This window comes from Silurus meridionalis, chromosome 7 (genome assembly GCF_014805685.1).
Source record: "Silurus meridionalis isolate SWU-2019-XX chromosome 7, ASM1480568v1, whole genome shotgun sequence".
Classification (NCBI taxonomy): domain Eukaryota; kingdom Metazoa; phylum Chordata; class Actinopteri; order Siluriformes; family Siluridae; genus Silurus; species Silurus meridionalis.
The window spans coordinates 17,722,103-17,740,538 of NC_060890.1; the positions used below are offsets into that span (position 1 = coordinate 17,722,103).

Here is an 18,436-nt window from a genome sequence, read left to right on the forward strand (position 1 = left end):
GACTGATAACATTTTCATTGTTTTAACTATGATTATTTTTCTGCTGCCTACATTCTGGAGTGTTTTTGCTGATATTTAATTGCTGTCTTTTTTTTGCTGTCTAAATGTGTTGTTTTTATTTTAATTAGAGAGAGTGAGATTTTAGTGTAACGTAAATGAATGATTTTTTTTTTCTTTTAGATAGAAGTTGTGTAAATAAAATCTAATTGGCTTTTCAAAAGTTTGAATGTACTGCAATGACAATGTCTAGGTTAAAATGAGCAGTGTATAACTAGATGAAAAATCTGCTTTAAAAAAAAGAAGAAGAAAAAGAAAAAAGATTTAAAAGGATTATCATTTTGTAAATGTATTTTGTAAATGAGTGACATTGTATTTAAACGTTTGCTTTTGCTTGTTTTGCTCATAACCTTAAGAGAGTAGGTGAATATTTAACATACATTGCATTATTTGATCATAATATAGGGATAATTTGTTGGCCTAATTAATAATAAGTTAATTGACTGATTGAAAAGCTTTATCAGTGTTATGTATGTAATCTTGATGTACCAAATTTTTTAAACCAAAAATTAGATTAGTCTAGGCAGTTTGTTCACGGTTTTAATCTTTCACCTTTCAGATTTTAACAATGAAATGTCTCTTTAAACTTTAAAGGCAACATTGATAACGAACGCCTGGCGATTGCTAGACAGCGAATCCCATATCGGCTCGGTCGAGTAGTTGACGAATGGCTACTCGACAAAGGTAAAAACATTGATTAAAACTTTAAATAAAAGATAATTTCATCATAAGCAAGTGATTATACTGCACAAATAATAAACCATCTAAAACATAAATCCCCTGTATAACAAATTAAACTTTAAACCAATGTAGTCTGTAATATTTGCATTGTACAGTAGAATAATGTGTGTTTATAGACTGCATATGTAATCAGTTTTACCTGGCAATTACAGGTTAAAGGGACTGGTAATATACTGATAATAAAGTTAGTTCAATTATTTAAATTATATCTTTATCGAGATCATTAAAATACTTAAATAATGTTTCCAAATGTAAACACATAAATCAGCAGTTAAAGTACTTTTTGTTGCATTTCCAATTTATAGTGATGACAATGATGTTTAATTCATTTATGTACATTATGTCATGCTAAACATATTGCTTTTGGAAACTGCTAAAGTGCAGAGTTAAAAAAAAAAAAAATCAAAGCAAATGCATCTTAAATAGCTTCAATGATTATTGGCATCAGATATGAAGTCCCTTTAACAAGCAAATTAAACCCATAAGAAAGGAAAAGCCTTCTGAGTGCATGCTGTAATGTCTGTAATAAATTGAAATGTTCAGAGTGATTGATTTTGAACTTTGCTTGTTTCTTTGTTTTTCTGTTTTAATGAAGTTATTATCTTGATGAATGGTTTATGTGTCATATAGTTTTTAAACCCATCCCACATGCGCCTTATTTCAGTCTAATTAATTTCAATTTCCACTGCCCTTGCTGAAAGGCAATCTCATCAACGAAGCGAAGTTTGGCTCACGAACTGTGAAAACAAATCATTTCCATCTGTATTTTCCTGCTTCTGCCTTTTACTTTCACAATATAGAGGGTGAATATTTTACCACCCTAACAGCATTTGATTGTCCTTTTAGCAAAGCTTCATTGATTACTCGGAAGCCAATTTCTTCATCGTCTCCATTTGTTTGCATTGTCTACAGCAGCCCATTAAATCAAAGTCGATAAATTACTGGTGTTGCTGTTAGCATTAGAGTAATTTATTGCTTCCATGCTTCCTCAGGAAGAATAAGGACACTTTTGTTGTGTGTTTCACTGTCAGCTGCCATCACTCCTCAGTGTGCATGTGTGTGTGTTGTGAGAGAGAGACGTAGAATGTGTGTATGTTTGTATGCACTAATGGCATGAGCAGGCTGTTGAACACTTCTATATTTGTGTAACATTGTCCATTGGCAGGTCGGCAGCTCACCATCTTCAACAGCCAGACTACCATAAAGATCGGTGGTGGTGAACGGGGCAGTCGGCCATTTCAAGGCCAGTTGTCTGGCCTGTACTACAATGGCCTTAAAGTGCTCAACATGGCCGCTGAGGGTGAACCCAACGTGCGCGTGGAGGGCAGCGCCCGTCTGGTTGGTGACTTGCCCTCCTCGTCCATCACACCCCAGTCCAGTGCCTCTGCCTCAGGCAACCGCTCTGAAGCTTCGCCCTCTTTGACGGACATCACCACCACCACTGCCTCCAACCGACAGGGGAAGCAGACCACAACACCACAGGTCAGTCAGCTTTCTGTGTCTCATTGTGCTGATGGCTGTTTAAAAGTATTCGTACCTTTTCTTCAAAATATGAAAAAAAATTTCTACATATACAGTAAAATATGAATGTAGAATAACATACAAAAATATATATATACTACAAGTATTGCACAAGTAACAGTGCTGCCGCTTTGGTTCGAGCCTAAACTTAGATTACTGTCTGTGTGGAATTTCACAGGTTCTTTCGCATGGAAATTGTCCAGGCTTTTGGGTTTCCTCCCACTGTCCAAAAATATACAGGTTGATTGGTACATTAGCGAATCTCCCCTAGATTTGAATGTTAGGTGACCTGAAATCGATTGGCAACCCATTCAGGGTAACTTATCTTGCCTTGCACCAAGGGTTCCTGAGATGGACTTTTGATCTATAATGAGTGGCTTTTCTTTTTATCCTAGCATTCAAAATATGGGATAATTCAAAACAATTGAGTGTAACTGTGTATTTAGGCATATTAAGAGCAATAAGAGTTCCTGTAGACTAAAATACAGTATGCTTTGTGATGCCTATACACATGGCACCAAGGTTGATGAGGAGAAACAATACTGTTCATTTATTACAAGGGGGATCTTTATTAGGTAAATAACGAAAGTAAGCAGTTTCTTTAATTGTTTTAATGGAAATAAAATATGATGTTTATTTTATTCAAACAGTTTGGCCCATTCTCTTGAAAGAATGCCAAAAATTGTGGAGTTTACTGTATTACTGTATGTGTAGGAATGATGGATGGGTTGATGGACAGCTCCAGTTTTAACTGAGATCAGTGTCCTACCATGCTGAGGAAATCTGTCGGATTGAATGGAGCACCTGTAGGAGGATTATAGGTTGTGGATGAAATGAATTGTTTAGGCTTCACCAAAGCTTTTATCTCTAAAGTGATTCATGGTCTCCCACACAGCTGGCAGGGAGAAAGACCGAGAGGTCAGTGGTAGATTGGACAGTGAATATATGCAGTAAAGTCACATAAAGAGAATTGGGGGAGCAATTGTTCAGAGGTGTGAACAGCTTTTCTCTTTTATTGGTCATAGAGTTCTGCCCTTTCAATATCTCTCTTTATATGTCTCCTGATTGCACTGCACCTCCCTCTCCCTCTCCCTCGCTCTCTCTCTCTCTCTCTCAATCTCTGTCTCTCTTTCTCTCTGTGTCTCTCTCTCTGGTGCAGTGGGTGGTGTATGAGGCATCACTCAGGCGTTGACAGTAAACCCTAATTGCCATTCTGTAATTACATATCAGTGCTGGAGGGCTGAGCAGTCTGATTGACAGGCCTGCCGAGGCCAGGCCAAGCTGATGGGCTTGTCTCCTCATGCGTGATGCCATGTACCGTGATTCAGCCTCTATGACAATGAAATCATAATTTGCTGTGGTTAAAACTAATTCCAGGGCTTATGTATTAAATTACCTCTTGGCTCAAAGGCACCCCAGGCATGTTGTGTGAAATTGTTGGTTATACAATGGCGGATATTGTTTGACCTGTCACGACTAAGATTGTAACGCCAGCTTATCGCAGCCTGATCTGAGCAGATCCTGATACAAAATGGTGGGCATATTGCCATCCACACAGGAGAATGTAATGTGGTTGCCATGGCGATGCACAACTCCACTTCTCTTAATGCTACAGTCTCTACATTCTCTATTCTACCTCTGCCCCCCTTCCCTTTTAAAGCAACCACTTCATTTAGAAAAATATCTAATGCAGTAATTAGGCTTAAATGCTTAATCAGTGACGAGAGCTATAGAAAGACAAGATTGCATGTGAGCTGTGTTCTCAGACAGATGCTGATTACAGATGTGTATAGTTTCCATTTAAATACAAGAGCTCTTTGTAATCACTACTAATAAATCGTCCTGTCTCCACTGTCCTATTTTGTCCGCACATGTCCACGTAGATGGAGATTCTCATCAGACAGAATTCTTAAATCAGAGAATGAAGAGATCTGGAGGATTTTTTTTTATCCTTATGAAATGTGTAGAAATGGATATGCATTAAAAGGGACAGAAATAGTGAGCATTAAAATGTCTATGTGCTTTATTACTTTTACCACATTTTATTTATTTTACCACACTTTTACCACACTTTAGATGATCAGTCACAAACTAAATCATATTTAAATATTAATCTCTATAAGCAAACACATTTGTCACAATTATCACCTAGTTAAAAAAAAAAATCTAAATCATGTTTACACCATGATGTGTAGGGTTCTTAGAATGTTGTGCAACAAAAAAAAATTATGGTACTCGCTTCATCATCTCACCTGCAGTGCTGCTTGGAGGTCAGGCATCTGGAAATCTGGAACAGCTCTCTAGAGTAAAACATATGTTTACAGTCATTCCAGGAGTGCTTTCAATTCCTCTGCTTGCTCATGATATTTTGGAACTAATAAACCCCTGTACATTAGATATAATTACTAATAGACATATAATACAGTATAAATCAAATGTAATTTGACTTCTATTTATCTATCTATAAAACACAGACTGCAAAGACACACACACACACACACACACACACACACACACACACACACACACACACACACACATATATATATATATATATATATATATATATATATATATATATATATATATATATATATGTATGTATTTATTATTTATTTATAAATTAGGCCTGTCAATTAATCACATGTTTGTCTTATACAGCAGCTAAATATATATATAGTATATATATATATATATATATATATATATATATATATATATATATATATATATATATATATATACTGTATATATATATATATATATATATATATATATATATATATATATATATATATATATATATATAAAACAATAAAAGCTATAAAGGTAATTTACTCTTTTAATTCTTTATCTTGAACTTAATAATAATAAAAAAAATTAAAAAAGGAATAAGCTAGTAGAAAACTGAGACTAGAGATATACTGCAAACCTACTGACCTTTACAACATGCTGGCACTGGAGTCTTCATCCACAAATGCCAAGTAAACATCTTCATATAGAAACATTCATCTCAGCAACCTTTAAATATATATATAGACCTTATGCTAAATAGCACATTTATAATCAGTTTATTATTAGGTCTGTGAAAAGTGCTGTAAATAAGCTGTTGCTCTAGAAACAATGTACTACAGCAAGTGCATTAATATAAACCTACAATCTGAATTACTGCCAGGACTACTGTCAGAGCTGCTGTTATAGAACATTAACTCATCGCATCCTTCTGAGCAGTTCTGAGAATTTGACATTGCTGAGGTGTAAATGATGTAATTTAGGAAAACCCTCATGTGAAACTTTTTATTTTCTCTTTGCTGTCTGCAAACTTTTTAATCATTTAAATTGGAGTGGATTATTAGTCATAAATAGTTTTTAATTTCAAAAAGGTATTTTGCTTTTTTTATGAGACTTTATGTATAAAAAACATAAATATGTAAGCAAAAATAAGCAATTGTTCCCAATGAAAGAAAATAGAAAGAAAACACACACACACACACACACACACACACACACACATATCTCTACTATTTGCATCTGCTTAGTAGATGATATGTTTTAATATTTTTGTCAGAAGATGACTCTTTTTTGGCGAGTTGAGCTCAAGAAGACTGAGTTCTGGATATGCAGCTCGGTTTGATCACAGTTCCTTTTATATTTCTTTCTTGTTATCACTGTCTAGATTCCTTTTATACCACCTTATCTCTTTTCTCTCACCAGGCAATTCTCAGATGGAACTCTTTTTATGCCTTTGGCACATTATCTTCCAGCAAATCTCTCTATATATATGTATGTGGATGTGCATTTTAGCTCAGCAGGTCTTATCTGAAGAAATGTGTTTATTATAACAGGATAGTGTATAATACTTGCTAAGCTTGAAATAATGAAGGAGGCATACAGTAATACATGTCATTAAACACACCAGGATATTTCTGAATTATCCAAAGATCCAAGACACAAGGATCCATTATTCTTTTATCAGTGTGATTATAATCTATTCACTCTTACAGAAGGTTTTCTCTGTATGAGGAGGTTCTATGTGGAATCGTTCAGAAGGCGAAGAATATTGAACCATCCAAAGAACCCTAGAGGAATTGATTATTCTTAGATTGTGTGATAGGATATGGCAAAAAGCTGCTGTTATCAGTGGTAATGCTTACAACAATATTTTAGATTTTTTTTTTTTTTTTTTTACAGTAAATCTTTTAGAGCTTAGAAAAAATTCTGTGTGACTAAGTGGGATCCAAATTTAACAGTTTAGTGTCACAAGTCTGTCACCTACCTTCTCAAGAATGTGCTAAACAGTTTCCTGCTATTGCATCATTTTAAAAAAAAGGAAAGGAAAAACTCAACCCTGTGTATTAACCATCCAGGCTAAATGAACTGCACCCCTAAGGTCTTGTGTATATAATGGTACTAACACCCACACACATGAACACACACACACACACACACACACACACACACTTAACTACAATGCACTTTTGTCCCATGGCTTCATTTTCACTTAAGTCAGCCAGTCAATAGTAGTGTTTGAGCTTGCTGTAAGTGGGTTAGTGAAATGAGAGCCCCTCCTCTCTCTCTCTCTCTCTCTCTCTCTCTCTCTCTCTCTCTCTCTCTCTCTCTCTCTATCCATCGTCTTCTTTCTTAATAGCTTTTTTAACAAAACATTTTAATCACTCTTCATATAATGACTGCACATCCTGGTACCTTTAATTATTTATTTATGTTGGGTATTGATGAATTAATTCTGCCAAAAATATAATTCCAAAATACTATTTTCATTAGCATTTTTAATCTTTGGAAACACACCAACTGCCAAACCTTTATTCCTGATGCAAGAGCATTTTTATTTTTATTTTTTATTTTTTTATTTTTATGAATTCATGAAATCACATTTATAATTTACACCTGCATGCAATCGTCTCATGTGCGCTCCACAGTCGCAAACCAACCAAATCCCATGAGGCAGATGGTGGTGCAAAGAAAGCAGATAAATACAAGAGTAGAGCTTCTATTGTGTGTATGTGTGACAGTGTTAACATTCCCTGGATTCATTGTAAAATCTGTAAGTAAAGGCTGCATATTCTGTTTTATGAGGCTTAATATTGCTTGGAATAATGATAGTCCCAGCTGGAGAGACCCTCCTTTAGATAAAGCAATAAGGAGAGAGAGAGTGTGTATGAGGTAGCTTGTACTGCAGTGAGCATCATCTCATGGTTGGTACTACGTGTGTTGTGTAACACATGTTGCAAAACATTGCTAGCGATCTCTTGCCTTTGCTGTGGAAGCCTATTTTGGGGTATGTTATGTTTGATAGATTGTGGGTTGTGCCACTGTGGCATTTGACAACATGGGAACCAATACTCACATAAAAAAAAAAAAAAGCAAGGAATACATTTTAGTAACCAACCCTTAGTTATCTCTGGCTCAGCGAGGTTCCTGATTGGCCAAAGTTAGTCAGGTGATCCAGACAGACTCTCACACTCTTACCATCTTTTTCCGTCTCTCTTGCTCTCTCGCCCCCCTCTCGCTGTGTGTATATATCACTCTTTCTCATTTTCTCTCTACCACTGCTGCTCCACTTGCCTTTCTCTCTCTCTCTCTCTCTCTCTCTCTCTCTCTCTCTCTCTCTCTCTCTCTTGTACTCTGTAGAAGGCACTGATAGGCTCTCCTGATGCGCAGACAATTTATCTTCCTCATCTCCCTACCAGAGTAGGACTTCTTCTGGCATCACTATTGATCTCACAGAGCGGACTGAATTTACTCGTGTTGCTTTAGGAGCGAGAGACAACAGGAAGCGAGAAAAAGGGAAAGAGAAAAAAAAAGCCAAGACACACTCTTACTTAAAAGAGAGAAAACAAAGGCATCAGCTGTGTAAAGGAAGCAGGCAGAGTAGCCAGGCTGCTATGGATGCGAGATGGCATTGTTCCTCATCCCAGGTAGTTTCTCTTTCTCACGGTTGCTCACCCATCTAGCCATCTTCGCATGTAGAGGCTTTTTTCATATTCATGCAGTGGGAAGAGGCATGCACATTTTGTCTGCACTGTGCTGGGAGATACACGAAAAGGGAAAGAGGATATCAAGAAAAGTTGTAAAGCTTTGGGAGGAAACTATCGCTGATGATCATTTCTTTAATCCAAATGCATCAGCATTGGTTTCTCTTTTCAAGGCAGCAGTTGCTTTATGTACACATGTTGCCTGCTTACATTCTTTATCCAGCTTCCTCCACTGCATCTCCAGTTGATCCACCACTCCCTTCTTCCTATCCAGCTTTTCTATTCCCATTTCACTCCAGACAGCTGTTCAGAGACTAATATTATATAAAGTAAAAGCCTGCTTGTTCACTATAAGATCATAAGATCATCTAAAGTATCTACCGTTGCCCATAGCAACAGAAGATTGTCCCATAAGACTGCAGTACAAAACTGAGCTCATAAAGTCCATTATCCCTCCAGCTGTAGCTCACTTTAGTTTGCCAGAGCTGGATTTGAGGAGAGAGCCGACTTGAGCTCTGAGGATCTGGAGCTCCTACAGCCATATGGTTGATGCCACCAGTACACATAAATTGTTACCGCCATTCTGCTTATGCACATAAAAATAATAAAAGTAAACGTTTTTTCTTTGCATTCATCCAGAATTTTATTTAATAATATATCAGTGTGTCAGTGTGAGTTTTAGGAGAGCAAAATAGTTCAGCATTGCTTATTATTGTGTACATGCACAGATGTTCTCATTATCAGGCAGCCATGTTGATTTTCACCCTGTGAAACTCCAGTCTCTCACAATATTACTGTATTTTAAAATCCTAACGAAGGAGAAGAAAAGCAAAACAAGCACAGAGGTCAGCACTTCCTCGTTATTTACTTTGGTTTTAATAATATCTATTGCTAGATGGTCTCCATATTAAACAATTCGAGTGGATTGGTGTCCCCAGGCCTTTCTTTTGCATCTACACTCCTGATCTGTTTCCTGATCTCGCAGAAGATTTTTTTAATAGAATCCTTTATATCGCTTTATAAGAATCCAGTTATGTGAAGAGAGAAAGGAACTCTGCAGTGCCCCCAAACACAATTCTTATTCCATGTGTGTGAGATTTCAATTATATTAAAACTCACCGCTTTCAGAGGTGTGAGCTGAGAGCAGAACCGAACTCTATTTAGTACCAGGACCGTTGCATGAATATTCATGTCTCATTAGCAAAGAGCTAAGCAAAGCCAAGGCACTTTGATGTTATTACTCTTTCGCACAGACTTTCTCCCACTCTCACCCAAGAAGCAGAGAAACAAATCAATGCTTGGCTTGGCTTTGCTTTGCAAGTCCCAGCTGAGCCACAGAGTTTTTTTTTTTGTTTTTTTTTCCTTTCCTGCCATTTGTAACAGTCTGCATCTCCATGGCAACAGGAACAGACGGTCGTGCGTGTTGAAGGTAGCATGAATAGAACTGAATGCTCGCACCATCTACCAAGGAGAGAAAGAGAGTTAGTCAAGGATGAGATGGGAACAAGAGCTACAGAAGATGGCACTCCAACAGCAGGCTGTGAAATATAGATTGGGATTTTAGAGTGGAGGATTATTATAGCACTGAAACAAGAGCTATAAAAAGGGAGACAAGGGCGTGATGTCTATTAGTGGCAAATAGATGGAGCTGATTTGCAGTAACGCTCTTCTTGACTGGCTGGCTTGGCAGCAGGTGTTAAAATTAGTGCCTGGAGGTTGCAGAATAGTGCTTAGGACTCAGGAAAAGAGACGGAGAGGTTGTTGAGCCTATGTCAGCTCTTTTCACTTCGGCTCTTTCTTTTTGAACTGTGTCTCTCTCTGGCAGTCTAGGGATAATTGGAGAGAGTGAACAGGGGTGGTGCTTTCTAATTAGAGCACAGCCGGTTCTTAGTATGTCTGTAGGTGAGCTGAGCTTTTTTTTTTTACTTTCTCTGTGTCTCTCCCAACTCTGACCCACTTGCCTTCTCCACCCATTTGGCAGCATGTCAGGCTTTTCATTGTACTTTGTGGATGCACAGTAATTAAATACAAAGAGAAACAGAGGAAACACAGAAAGAGAATCCTCTGCTGAGATGCTCTGACAAGCTACCCTTATAAGTTAGAGCAAGCAATCTTCTCTTCTTTACTTTAACCCATTTTCCACCTCCTTCTCCCCATGTTCCCATGTCCAACTCAGCACAGCTGTTGAGTAGGCAGAGGAGGATGGTAAAGCGCAGCAGATGGAGGCTGAGAGTTCAGTCTTAGTCATATTTGACTTTTATGAAGCCTCATGCTCACTGTTTGTGTAATACCACATCTGAGGAGTCTGATTTTAGTCCTTACACTTTGCTTAGACCTTTCACTTCTTTAAGGGGAGAGCAATAAAAAAGAAAGTGAGAGAACCTAGGGCATGCAGATGAGATGCGAGAGTGTGGATAAGTTCACTGAGTGCATTTAATTTCTTCCAACGATGCTCGAACTCCAACAGTAATTATATTGATATAAATACTTGAACTTAAATAGCGTGTCAGATTTCCAGATGTCCTTAAAAATACCAAGATACAAAAGGTTAGACACATTTCTTTAAATGTAAAATGATATTGCAAATATTTTGTGATGCTGTTTACTGCTTTAGTCATTTAGCATTACTGTGTGGTTAATTTTTCGCACATACAGATAATCCTCGAGTTACGATTTTGACGATATATTAACGATATGACAAAATTGCAAAAATATTTTTCTGTTCAAACAGTTTCAAACAGCAATTTTAGTTATAAAAGCATGTCTTCCAAGCACCCTAGTAGGTCTTTTGCTTGTAAGGAAAAAAAGAGAAGAGGAAAGCCATCAGTTTAGAGCAGAAAATATCAATTATAAATCAGCATCAAGCAGGAAAGACTGTCTCAGTCACCATCTTCGACTTACGATATTTTTTACTTCTTATTCATCTTGCAACTACTGCATAGAAAATATTTTGGTTTATAATTCTATACAATAATTCTCTCCAAATCTTTCCACATATGTAAATTTCTTTCCATGTACTTTTATGACATTTGGCAAACACTATTATCCAGGGCACTTTTTAGTTATCTCATTTATGTAACTATGTAACTATATGTGCAATTGAGTGTTAAAGGCCAATGACCAATGCCCAATGGCTTACCCACTAAGCTGTCTTATAATTACTGAAACTACAGTATATAGGAATTAATTCAGTTTAACATATTGCAGCATGTGGTTTACATGGCACAATTTATTTTGCATAATAATCCATTTAACAAATGGTGGTTAAGGCGCTGGGTTACCGGTTATCAGAAGATAAGTGGTTCAAGCCCTGGTATCGGCAAGCTGACACTTTTGGACCCCTAACCCTTCGCGTTCCAGGGGTGCTGTATCATTGCTGACCCTGCGCCCTGACCCCAGCTTCCAAACAAGCTGGGATATACGAAGAAAATATTTTCACTGTGCTGTAATGAATACGTGACAAATAAAGTCTATTCTGTTCTTAACGAAGCCACTTTACAGAGATGCACATGTGGTTCTGAATCACTAATGATTAGGCAGTGATGGTGACAAGACAAATTCCATAAAACAACATGAAGGAAAGTAATTTAGATAGAAATCAAACATTGAACTTCAACTTTGAAATAATATTGTAGCACAAATGTTATGTAGAGTCTCATTAACAGTTAATTCATTTGTAATTTTTCTCAGATTTCTTTAGACTTAACATTATACTCATTGCATTAGTAACCCAAGCTTAATATCAGTGTCTGTGATAATGTGCTCTGCCAGTAATGCAAGCTAAGATGCATTAAATTGCCTGAGTGGAGCTATAGTCTTTCTCTCTCTTTCCCGTCTGCTATCTGCCCAGTGCCCCAGCATCAGAGATCTAAATTATTTACCCACTCTGACCTACTTGCAGCGCGTTTGAGAGTTGGGAGTTGAAGAGATATTGCTGTGAGCAAAAAAAAAGCTGCCATGTGTTTATGGCAACTACACTGATATAACTGTGCAGGGGGCACTCCCACTCCCACCATCTCACACTCTTTCTCTCTCCCACCATTGTTTGTGTGGGGTGGAAGTCTGTGATGCCGATGAGACGTCCTGACTGGAGTGGGCACTGCCCTGATGCCCGTGGGTAGTGTGTGTGTGAATGCAAGAGAGAGAGCGAGAGAGAGTACATAGAGGCAGATCGATGTTACATCCATCTCTGCCTTTCTGTCGACTCACACACAGACAGGCATGCGCCAGCTGGCGTCAAATCCACACAGGGCTAATCAGAGAGGTGTGAATGCTGGTGCTGAATGAATGCCACCACTTCACGTCGTCAGATTCTTGCTGGAGAACGGAGCAGAATGTAGCACCAACATTCTCCACACAGCGCAGATCGGCTTTGCAGTCACGGACGATCTTCTAAGTTGATTTCTGGGCTGATCGTCTGCGCTAGAATTCCATCGACAGAAAGATTGCAACGATGGCTTTCTTTCCTTTCGGGACTATTACTGGAACAGAGGCAAGATTTCGCTATTTGGTGTTTGTTAGTTCATGCATTCGTGTGGATATGGCCTTGTTCCAATTGATTTCGGTTACCAAGGAGGAATGGGATTAGTGTTCTTTGTTTGCATTCTGAACAAAAAAATGAAAAGTGTATACTGTTATCATTTCTGTGTATATATTTTGGATAAATGTGTGTGTGTGTGTGTGTGTGTGTGTGTGTGTGTGTGTGTGTGTGTGTGTGTGTGTGTGTGTGCATGTATATATGTTCTGGATAGAAACATCTTTCTAATCAGGTTTGATGAAAAATAGGATTGTGATATGTATTACTATGGTTATAAAATCTGTTAATCATAATTACTATTGTTTTTTTGCCTTTAAGAGTGTGTAAATGATAGGCCTGTGGATATAAACAGGGATGGTAGAGCATCATATCTCTTTTATTTGGATATCTTGGATCTTTTCAAACAGAGACAAAGACAAAGACTGCTGGTGCAAACCCACACAGGCTTGAAAGAGACAACGAAAAATACAAACACTTTTTGTAATGTTTGAAAGGAATATTTTTCATCATTCCCTTCTCTCTCTTTGTCTCTCTCTTTCTTTCAACTCCAGGACGATCTGTTAGTAGCGTCAGCCGAATGTCCCACTGATGATGAAGACATTGACCCATGTGACCCAACCTCAGGTGGGTTAGGTTAGTCATCTTTCTTTTTTATTATTGCTGTCCATGTGTCTTTCTTTTGCTGCCGCTCATTTTCAACCATTTTAAAAAGTGTATGGTGGTTAATCATGAGTTTATTCTAAACCCTCTTCTTTTGATGAAATCAAACGATTTGTCATTCGACTAATTGGACCTGAAAATGATATGAAAATCAGCGTTGGAGCAGAAAAGCATACTATTTAACCCCGACTCCTTCTTTACAAAGGAGTAATCATTTATTCAAGTATTTAGTATACAATATTTGATTTATGCAATTCTTGTTAGGGCAAGACACAAATTGTTTGGACTTTTGATTATTGAGCATAGATTGAGGACACTAATGTAAAACTTATGGAAAACAAATTATCTACTGTAGTGAAAGGAACTACCTAGATCTGTTTGCATTATGTTATATGGACAAGTTTGTACACTCCACTTAGTTGCAAAGTCTTTTTAAGGTTTTATGTAACCTACCACTGAGAGTTCAATTAGAAACTCTTTTGGAATCTAAGAACCATTTACGGTACATGTAGCTCATGAGAAACCCCATAAGTTTAGAGTGTTAATCACAGTCTGGCTTTGTTTGATGCTCTTTTTCCATTTTAAAATTCATCTATTCACCGCTTCACATTTTTTATTTAATTTCTTCTTAAAACCAACACAGGTTCTCTCATATTTTTGCGGTGTTAATGTGGTGTTTGAAGTTTGATGTGGAGAACAGAGATTAGGGAAAAGGCCACCGAGCATGGTGAAATACCTTTTTTTGAAATCTCTCAGCAACTTGGCTTCATGCTAATGCTGTCAACTGGTTTTGACAAAAAATTAAAAAGAATAAAGGTTAACAGAAAGAGTTTTCTTCAGCAGCCCAATGCAAGCTGCAAGTGACCTATGCGTTTGTTTAATTTACAGAACCGTTGTAAGCATGTCAGAAAAATAATGAAAAATCCCTCCTAAGGCAAGAATTTGAGCAGATGCAGGCTAGTGTAGTGAATATAATGAATGAGGCTACTATAGTTAGAACTGAGATAAAGCTGAATAATAATGTTAGCAGCAATGCAATTTCTGTTCTTTTCCCGCATTGTGATCACTCTATTACGCAAAAGCACAGGCCACAAACCTGATTTGTTCTTCAGACACATTTATCATCATATTTTTCCACACCTGCAGGCTGCAGTTGACTCAGTGACAGTAAGAGGACTTGTTTGTTTTAGGTGTCATTTTACTCCAGCGTTTTTAAGTCCCGCCTGCAGCCAGGCAGATACCGTATGAGTCGCCTTTTTCAATGTGGCTTAAAGCAAATCATGGCATAAATCACAAAAAACGGATCACCATCTCACTGCTTTGAAATAAAAAGCACGTAAATAAAGCTCGCTCGCTGGTTGCCAGAGATAAAAAATGTCTTGCACATCCAATTTAATCACTGTGTGTTAGTGCATCAGCTAATAACAAGGTGCACTTTATGGCTTGCCAGAGTCAGTGTGATGAGTAGATTGCATTAAAGCCGTAAGATGAATGCAGGCGACAGGCCAACGCCTTGAAGATGCACATATCAATGCTATTATGGATTTTATTTTTTTTATGTATACTGTACACACTACAAAGCGGTTATCAGTCAATCCGGTTGAGCAAAAACCATTAAATTCATTTTGTAAGAAATTGATTTCTTTCATGTCTAGCCTTTTTTATCATCCTTTCAGCATTTCCTAATAAAGCTCTCTTGCTTAAAGCCAAGGGCTTATCACTAACTGTACTACTCTATGCGCTGTATTTGCGTAGAGTAAATATTTGGCTTGATTACCCATTTGTGCTTGGCTAATCAATGATAAAAGGCTGCTGTTAGAAAGTGGACCAATCAATGCTTTTTAATGAACAGTCTTGCCCTTTCTGTCTCTGCCGTGTATACAGCACACCCTCCCCTGCCGGAAGCAAAGGGTTACCCGAGCCCAGAGGTGATACGCGAGTCCAGCAGCACCACAGGCATGGTGGTGGGCATCGTAGCAGCCGCCGCCCTCTGCATCCTTATCCTCCTCTACGCCATGTACAAATACCGCAACCGCGATGAGGGCTCGTACCACGTTGACGAGAGCCGCAACTACATCAGTAACTCGGCCACGCAGCCCAACGGAGCAGCGGTCAAAGAAAAACCCATCGGCGTGGCCAAGATCTCCAGCAAGAACAAAAAGAACAAAGACAAAGAGTACTACGTCTGATCCCACAGACTCCCCTCCCAACTCTCCCGGTGTTCCTGTGTTCAGAAGCACACAGGCGAAAGGGAGGAGACACCAACCCTGTGTATAGTAATTAAGCTGAAAAAAAGCACAGTCTTAGTTTTAACTGAGACACAGATATACTGTTACTAACAATAAGAACATATACTTTATACTCAAGCACACAAGAACTATCCAAACCTATGCGTGTGTACAAAAAGGAATTGAGTAAGAATGAAAAGGATCCTTGAAAATGAAAATCACTCTTCTGGACAGGGACAAGCCAGTACAACCCTGTATGTTAGGGTGAATCTTTTAAAGACATGGCCACTGGTCAGAACTGAGGTCTTACTGTCTTTCATATTATGTTGCCTGTGTATGTGTTACTGGGACATGCCCTCTACATGCAGAAAACCCATAAACATCTGGAAAATTGAAATAAAAAAAGAAAAAAGACATTCACTTAATCAGAGGAAAAAGAGACTTATTACACTGAGAAGCTACCTACTGTATGATCGTTCAATCAGCCAAAGTATTTGCGCCCCTCCCTCCCCCTTTCTAACGGCAGTGTTGGCCATATGGAGACCGAGTCAAACTGAAGATAACGAAAAAGGATCCAAACATAAGTCAGTATCAAGGATGAATACCTTGGGTTCAAAGAGGACTTGGAGGCCTTATTATGAAGCAAAGTGTAAAAAACGATCGTTGTTTCTTTTGTTTGTATGTTTGTCATGACAATGACAGCAGCGATGAGGTGGCGATGCTGACGATTAAGGTGAAGAACGTTGGGGTCATTTGGCGATAGTTTGAGAAATACTCCATGCACGTGAAGTATCTTATTACATATGTTTATATACGGTGCAAAGACTATCTATGTGTGCTCTCTGGACTGTGGCTGAAGTGGTGTTTTATAGCCTGTTATATAGATGATGCCAACTACAGTATACCTGCTCTTCAAACATTTTCTAGTAAAAGCAACTGGGAAAATGATTAAAAACAGAAAAAAAACTAAATGTTAATGTGTTGCTATAGAGATAGAACCGTTTCTGCCATTAGCTATGAACATTTGGGCTCCTGTATATTTTTTTTTCTCCTTTATGCTCACATTCAATGCCAGTATTTTTTTCTGCCATTACATTTTATTTTTGCAACTACTCCTTTTGTGTCAGCATACAAAAGACACAAACACTTTGGGTTTTTGGGGAAAAAAATCAAAACCATCACGAAGTAAAACGATTGGAATTGTTAAAGCAATATCACTTTGCTCTTCTGACATGGGATGACATCTTGGTGTTAAAAAAAAAAAAAAAAAAAAAGACAGTGAACTGAATCCCAAAATATACAATATGTATTGAAATATTTCAGCCAGAAGACACAAATCTCAATGAGAACTAAGAATTTATTGTTTGTGAACACTCTTTGCTATATTGTACTACACTGAAAGCACAAGAGGCACAAAATACATACAATTTCAGAATAAATGTTAGATTTTTTTGTTTTTTGTTTTTTTGTGTGTTTTTAATTTGTGTACAATTTTTCTATGATACCTTCTTTTGTTTTTATTGTGACAATTCTTTAACGACCTCAAAGTGAAGATTTATTATGAAAAAAATAGTTTTGAAAAATCGAACAAATAAATAAAATATTAAGACTTAAAGCTATTTGCCTCTCATTATTCCTGCTAACACCACAACAAATTACATCAAAGTCGATGTAAAAATGTTCGTTTTGTTTTTCTATTTGTATTTTATTTCTTAATTCTTTTATTTACATATTTCCATATACAATATGTGTTTTTCTGTTTGTGTAGCTGATATCATTAGAGTTAGACACCAGGAAAAGATATGCACGTATAAACAAGCAAAAAAATGCTGCTGTAAGTTATTAAACTGAACAAAAGATTAGTTCTCTGAGGTTGTGTGTCAGAAAAAAACAGCAAGGGGTGAGATGTAAAAGAAGAATGAAATGCATTAAAAAGCAAAGACAGGTCTTCATTCACATTTTGCCTTCTGTCAGAAATGCCACCCTAACCCCAAATCTCTGCAAGGTGCATTATGGGCTTTCTGTACAACAGGGTACAACAGTTGGAAATGAAACTATTTTAATGCCTTGTTAAATTTTAGTGCACCGGATATTCCCTTCTCTGTGGTTGAATAAATGTGCAAAATAAGTGGAGAATGGAAAAAGTACCTATTGTTCTATGGTGAATTTAATGTGAGTTTGACATATGGGTTATCTAGGGCATGCAGAATAGTCATCATGCACTTTGAAAGTTAGGGGTATGAGGCTCTTTTAATTGGATGGCATACTTGTTTGACATGAGACATGCCTTTCGGTTTATCTGCAATTTTGTTCTGTCTTATGAATTAATGCAAAGTGAGTAGGACAACATTTTAGTAACTGTAAAAAAATAATAATAATAATAATTCACTGGTTTTCACTTTCTTGTTGTTTTTTTAGCATTTGATATCAAATACATGATTGAAGTCTGGCAAGAAAAAACAAGTATTGAGCAAAATGAGTTTTTTCTGCCAATAACATAGGCTCACCAAATCGCAATGGGAATGTTTTACTGTAATTAATCTGCCCAGACATTCTTTCTGAAAAGTCATGGATAAGGATCCAGTTAAACAAACACACTAATGAAGCAGTTAGTCTTAACAAGGTACATTAAACCTTGCATTCTAGACAAAAGGCTGTTTTTCTATATATGGTATACATATACATGCTGAATATAAATG

General features: G+C 37.3%; 1 protein-coding gene across 22 annotated transcripts in view; it reads left to right on the plus strand.

Moving 5' to 3' along the window:
- The window catches only part of nrxn1a (neurexin 1a), a 151,609-nt gene extending 134,257 nt beyond the window's left edge, over positions 1-17,352 (plus strand). For 15 of the 22 annotated variants that reach the window (XM_046853001.1, XM_046853009.1, XM_046853010.1 and 12 more), the window contains 4 exons: positions 652-741; positions 1,964-2,280; positions 13,401-13,482; positions 15,394-17,352. In XM_046853001.1, coding sequence (XP_046708957.1) covers positions 652-741; positions 1,964-2,280; positions 13,401-13,482; positions 15,394-15,698 — 794 coding nt within the window. In that variant the 3' untranslated portion in view covers positions 15,699-17,352. The remainder of the gene's footprint in view (positions 1-651; positions 742-1,963; positions 2,281-13,400; positions 13,483-15,393) is intronic. The other 7 variants (XM_046853018.1, XM_046853019.1, XM_046853021.1 and 4 more) reach the window with 2 other exon arrangements.
- Positions 17,353-18,436: the final 1,084 nt, after the last annotated feature.